The 7500-nt window shown below is 45.7% G+C and overlaps 1 protein-coding gene across 1 annotated transcript in view; it reads left to right on the forward strand.

Moving 5' to 3' along the window:
- The first annotated feature begins 3151 nt into the window (after positions 1-3151).
- The window catches only part of dph5 (diphthamide biosynthesis 5), a 13451-nt gene continuing 9102 nt past the window's right edge, over positions 3152-7500 (forward strand). The window contains exon 1 of the mRNA XM_076726859.1: positions 3152-4206. Within this exon, the coding sequence (XP_076582974.1) occupies positions 3910-4206 (297 nt within the window). The 5' untranslated portion in view covers positions 3152-3909. The remainder of the gene's footprint in view (positions 4207-7500) is intronic.

Raw genomic sequence — 7500 nt, forward strand, 5'->3', positions numbered from 1 at the left:
TCCACAACACGTCAACAACACGTCCACAACACATCAACAACACATTAACAACACGTCAACAACACATCAACAACACGTCCACAACACATCAACAACACATCAACAAACGTCCACAACACATCAACAACACGTCCACAACACATCAACAACACATCAACAAACGTCCACAACACATCCACAAACATCCACAACACATCAACAACACGTCCACAACACGTCCACAACACGTCAACAAACGTCCACAACACATCAACAACACGTCCACAACACATCAACAACACGTCCACAACACATCAACAACACATCAACAAACGTCCACAACACATCCACAAACATCCACAACACATCAACAACACGTCCACAACACGTCCACAACACGTCAACAAACGTCCACAACACATCAACAACACGTCCACAACACATCAACAACACGTCCACAACACGTCCACAACACATCAACAACACGTCAACAACACATCAACAACACGTCCACAACACATCAACAACACATCAACAACACGTCCACAACACGTCCACAACACGTCCACAACACGTCAACAAACGTCCACAACACATCAACAACACGTCCACAACACATCAACAACACGTCCACAACACGTCCACAACACATCAACAACACATCAACAACACGTCCACAACACGTCCACAACACGTCAACAAACGTCCACAACACATCAACAAACGTCCACAACACATCAACAACACGTCCACAACACATCAACAACACATCAACAACACGTCCACAACACATCAACAACACATCAACAACACGTCCACAACACATCAACAACACATCAACAAACGTCCACAACACGTCCACAACACGTCCACAACACATCAACAACACATCAACAAACGTCCACAACACATCAACAACACGTCCACAACACATCAACAAACGTCCACAACACGTCAACAACACGTCCACAACACATCAACAACACGTCCACAACACATCAACAAACGTCCACAACACGTCAACAACACGTCCACAACACATCAACAACACGTCCACAACACATCAACAACACATCAACAACACGTCAACAACACATCAACAACACGTCCACAACACGTCAACAAACGTCCACAACACATCCACAACACGTCCACAACACATCAACAACACGTCCACAACACATCAACAACACATCAACAACACGTCAACAACACATCAACAACACGTCCACAACACGTCAACAACACGTCCACAACACATCAACAACACATCAACAACACGTCCACAACACATCAACAAACGTCAACAACACATCAACAAACATCCACAAACGTCCACAACACATCAACAAACGTCAACAACACGTCCACAACATGTCCACAACACTTCAACAACACATCAACAACATGTCATCAACACGTCCACAACACGTACACAACACATTGACAACACATCAGCAATACGTCCACAACATGTCAACAACACGTCCACAACACATCTGCAACATGTCAGCAACACGTCCACAACACATCAACAAACGTCAACAACACATCCACAACATGTCCACAACGCATCCACAACACATCAACAAACGTCAACAACACATCCACAACACGTCCACAACACATCAACAAACGTCAACAACACATCAACAACATGTCCACAACACGTCAACAACACATCCACAACATGTCAACAACATGTCATCAACATGTCCACAACACGTCCACAACATGTCAACAACACGTCCACAACACATCTGCAACATGTCAACAACACGTCCACAACACATCAGCAAACGTCAACAACACATCAACAACATGTCAACAACACGTCAACAACACATCAACACGTCACAACCCATCAACAACATGTCCACAACACATCAGCAATACGTCCACAACATGTCAACAACACGTCCACAACACGCCTGCAACATGTCAACAACATGTCAGCAACACATTCACAACACGTCAACATGTGAAGACTGCAGAATGAAGCAGCGATGGGACGAGGTCGCCCGTTGTCAGCTGATCACAGGTCAGATTAAACCTGCAGACAAACAGTTTTAATCCTGTTCAGATCCATATCTGTTTAATCCTGTTTCTGTTTGGCCGCAGCCCACAGATTCTGACTGTGAGGAGTCATGTGACCTCAGACACCTGAACTCACCTGACAGGTAGGTCATGAAGGCCTGATCCAGGACGTCCTGGTTTGTGACTGCTGTCTTTTATTTATTGGTTTATTGATCAGGGACAGATGTTACAGAGTCCCTCTAAACACAGAAGATGAGACGAGCCACAGTAGAAGGACACACTGACGTCCTACGTGACACTATAGGACACTGAGGCTCGTTGTCCAAGGCGGACACAGCAAAGAGAAGCTGTACCTCAGCGATGCTCATCAAAACATGGACAGACCATGCTGAGTCTGGGCTGCAGATCAGGAGTCCACATGAGTCCCACGTTTGTCTCCTGAATCAGCTGTTTGAAAACTGAGGAAATAGCTTTCATCTTTAAGGCAGTTACACATGAACCCATCAAAGCAGTGTCCTTCAGCAGGTGTTTGGTGGCACATTGCACACTTCAGACAGTGAGGAGGTGCTCTGTTCAGGCCTGATCCAGCTCCTCTGAAACCAGGATTTAACACTGACACATTCAAACACAGAATCCAGGATCATCAGGATGTGAGGCTGAAGAGGAGCAGTGAACAGAGAGTTAACGGAGCGTCTATTCTCTGGATGACTGGCGCTGAACAAGCCCTGAAACACGGCAACAAAAGACCAAATCCTCCTCCTCCTCACCCGCCCCCCAAAAAGGAGAGGAGCCCATTATGTAACCCACCAACCATCCCAGGCATTAACTGGTTCCCAGTTAAAAGAGTGTGTGTGTGTGTGTGTGTGGGGGGGGGGGGGGGGGGGGGTGTCACGTGGTCCACAGAGGCTTGTTTACCACAACAAGGGGCGAACGAGGGAGAAACAGACTATGAAGAGAGAGAGAGAGAAAGAGGAGAAGCAGTTTTTCCCACCGACTCATTCACAACTAGGCTGCTTTCACACGCCGCGCTGATGTCCACAGTCACCATGGAAACGCCTCAAGAGACAGAAAGAGAGAGAGAGACAAAGAGACAGAGAGCGAGACAGACAGAGACAGAGAGACAGAGAGAAACAGACAGAGACAGAGAGAGAGAGACAGACAGACAGTTCATCTTGAAGTTCAGTTCATCTAACTTAACCATGTGTGTCTGGGGACAAAGTAAATGGACACAGTGAACATTTCCTTCAAATGAGACACTACATGATCCTGATGTGGTCAACATGACACGTGACAGCTAAAACGTGACTGTGTGACGGTGACATGTATGCGCATCGTCTTATTTCCTGAACAGATGTCCTGGAGTCCTAGAGGATCTCTGTCATACAAACTCTGTTTCTTGGTGTTTCTGCTCTTTGAACACATGAACTTGTCTTTTCTTTGAATTTTTGTGTGTATCTCAGATACATTCAGATTATAAGTCATGAAGTCAAACTTCATACTGACATTTCTGAACTTTTTATTTCTCACAGAGAGAACTTTGACTGGAGGCTGACAAACAGTTTCAAGGTGGATCTGGACAAACACACCTTCAGAAACTGGAACTGGGCCTGAGCCCCTTCAAATGTGGAGGGCAGCAGCGACAGGAGAGACATTACATTCAAGTTTTATTAAACAGTGTTTTTAAATGAATTCGTTCGTCATATATCTGCCGAGTTAAAATGCGTCAAACTGTTCCTTAAAACATGACGGAATGCGTGTTTATTGCACGAAGTTTTGCCGATAAACCAAAAACATAAAATACAAATATTTATCAATGGAGTTTGGCATTACGTCGGTCCACACGGCGGAGCGTACGGCGGCGGAAGCTGTCGTGAAACGTAAACAGTTTACGGCATGTCGTATTCCAGTCAGTCCAATGAGACAACACGTGAAAGTAGGAAGATATCACGTACACTAACTCAGGGCAGTGCCCCACGAAGCGGTTCTGAAGTCTTTCTGGTCTTCCGTGAGACTGCAGTGTGGCACCGACTCGGTGCAGAGAGGGAAGCCGCCGGCATGCTGTATCTGATCGGCCTGGGGCTCGGAGACGCGGCGGACATCACGGTGAAGGGTCTGCAGGCGGTGAAGAGCTGCTCCAGGGTTTACCTGGAGGCCTACACCTCCATCCTGACTGTGGGCAAGGAGGCTCTGGTGAGTCCGAGCAGGTTCTCGAAGACCCGGAATCAGTCCAGGTGTCCGTCTCTGTCTCTGTCTGTATGCCTGTCTGTCTCTCTGCCTGTCTGTCTGTCTGTCTGTCTGCCTCTCTCTCTCTCTCTCTCTGCCTCTCTCTCTCTCTCTGTCTGTCTGTCTGTCTGTCTGTCTCTCTGCCTGTCCGTGTCTCCCTCTCTGTGTCTCTTTCTGCCTGTCTGTCTCTCTCTCTCTCTCTCTCTCTCTCTGCCTCTCTCTCTCTCTCTCTCTCTGTCTGTCTGTCTGTCTCTCTCTCTGTGTCTGTCTGTCTCTCTGCCTGTCCGTGTCTCCCTCTCTGTGTCTCTTTCTGCCTGTCTGTCTGTCTCTCTGTCTGTCTGTCTCTCTGCCTCTCTCTCTCTCTCTCTGTCTGTCTGTCTGTCTCTCTCTCTCTCTGTCTTCCCTGTGATTTATTGTCTATGTCAAGTGAATTTAATCATATCTCATCTCATCAGAAACAAGGACAGGAGACATGTACAGAACACAGAAGACACTATAAGACAATATAATCAGATACATGTCCAAAACTCAGTTAATAGACATTGTGACTAAATGACACGAAGGACATTTGATATAAAGAAATGTTAAAAGTAGTAGTATTTGTACACAGACGTGGTATCTGATTGGTATCAGAGACACGACGGTTTGACTCGTGGACGGGATATTTATTGAACTGTCTCTGATCTCCAGCCTCAGAGAGCAGCTGGTGGTCTTCTGGGAGTCCCTGCTGTCCCCCTCCTCTGCTGCTGCACCAGGACTGTCAGGATCCAAAATGATTTTAGATCTTTCTGTCAACGGACGATGAACCGAAAACATTTAGCAGCCAAAGTCGTTTTCAGAACTGCAGCGTGTCACGTTCGATCTTCTCATGTTCGATCTTCTCACATGTTTGATTTGCTGCTTTTCCTCTCAGTGATCTCAATGATCTGAATGTTTGGAATCATGTGGAGCTTTGGACTGTTGGTTGGACCAAACAAACATGGTGAAGGTGTCACTTTGGGCTCATTGTGACCACATTTCTCACTATTTTCACAAAGTTTCCAAAGCAAACGATCAATCGATCGATGGACGAAATGATCAGCTGATTGATCCAGAATGAAAAGGATCATTAGTTTGAGTTAAAATGAACTCCACCTCAACCAACTCCAACAGGGACATCCTGCTGAGACATGAATGAGGAGACACACTGATCTAAAGACCAGAGACAAGAGGACAACAGACTCAGAGACACAATGATCTACAGAGACCAGAGACAAGAGGACAACAGACACAGAGACACAATGATCTAAAGAGACCAGAGACAAGAGGACAACAGACACAGAGACACAATGATCTAAAGAGACCAGAGACAAGAGGACAACAGACACAGAGACACAATGATCTACAGAGACCAGAGACAAGAGGACAACAGACACAGAGACACAATGATCTACAAAGACCAGAGACAAGAGGACAACAGACTCAGAGACACAATGATCTACAGAGACCAGAGACAAGAGGACAACAGACACAGAGACACAATGATCTACAGAGACCAAAGACAAGAGGACAACAGACACAGAGACACAATGATCTACAGAGACCAGAGACAAGAGGACAACAGACACAGAGACACAATGATCTACAGAGACCAGAGACAAGAGGACAACAGACACAGAGACACAATGATCTACAGAGACCAGAGACAAGAGGACAACAGACACAGAGACACAATGATCTAAAGACCAGAGACAAGAGGACAACAGACTCAGAGACACAATGATCTACAGAGACCAGAGACAAGAGGACAACAGACACAGAGACACAATGATCTACAGAGACCAAAGACAAGAGGACAACAGACACAGAGACACAATGATCTACAGAGACCAGAGACAAGAGGACAACAGACACAGAGACACAATGATCTACAGAGACCAGAGACAAGAGGACAACAGACACAGAGACACAATGATCTAAAGACCAGAGACAAGAGGACAACAGACTCAGAGACACAATGATCTACAGAGACCAGAGACAAGAGGACAACAGACACAGAGACACAATGATCTAAAGAGACCAGAGACAAGAGGACAACAGACACAGAGACACAATGATCTACAGAGACCAGAGACAAGAGGACAACAGACACAGAGACACAATGATCTGCAGAGACCAGAGACAAGAGGACAACAGACACAGAGACACAATGATCTAAAGAACAGAGACAAGAGGACAACAGACTCAGAGACACAATGATCTACAGAGACCAGAGACAAGAGGACAACAGACACAGAGACACAATGATCTAAAGAGACCAGAGACAAGAGGACAACAGACACAGAGACACAATGATCTAAAGACCAGAGACAAGAGGACAACAGACTCAGAGACACAATGATCTACAGAGACCAGAGACAAGAGGACAACAGACACAGAGACACAATGATCTAAAGAGACCAGAGACAAGAGGACAACAGACACAGGGGACACAATGATCTAAAGAGACCAGAGACAAGAGGACAACATACACAGGGGACACAATGATCTAAAGAGACCAGAGGACAACAGACACAGGGGAAACTTTACTGCACTCAGTACATTAATACTTTAATAACACATTCCTGGTTATACTTCCAGATTTGTACGTAAGTAACGTTTGCAGATACATGAAGAAGAAGTTTGTGCATCTTGTCTGCTATCATGGAAACAAATGGACATTTTGTACTAATTATTTCAGCAGGACCAAAACACAGACTCTGTGTGTGACAGTCACATGTCCCATATGTCCTACGTGTGGACGTGGCATTGGACCAGCTGCAGGTCGATCCTTCAGGGCGTTTGAGTCCATGCTGTGCGAGCTCATCCACTTACTTCAGACTCAGCTGGAACGTGACTACAGAAGCATAACAGTCACTGAAAGGCAACGTGATGTGTTCACTGTCACTGAAAAAGTTCCAGTTCATGCGGTGTTACTACTGTGTCCTGCTGTGGCCGTCACAGCGGTGTGATCAAAGAACTGGATGCAGTTGTTGACGGGACAGTAATAGCTTTTAATTTTACACAGTCGTCACTGATGCAGCAAAGCTAACGGGGATAGCCTAGCCTCCGATTAATCTTCTGTAAGTCGTGTCGCGAGTTGAAATTTGGACAAAACTAAAGAAGTGAATAACAACAACAAAATATTGATCATTTTATTAAGGAGCAGAAGTGGTTGGAGGTATCCCTGTTAGCTTCTTTAGCAGTTTGTTAGCTACTTTAACAGTGTTAACTATTTTAAGT

The sequence above is a fragment of the Chaetodon auriga genome, chromosome 3 (assembly GCF_051107435.1).
Source record: "Chaetodon auriga isolate fChaAug3 chromosome 3, fChaAug3.hap1, whole genome shotgun sequence".
Lineage (NCBI taxonomy): Eukaryota > Metazoa > Chordata > Actinopteri > Chaetodontiformes > Chaetodontidae > Chaetodon > Chaetodon auriga.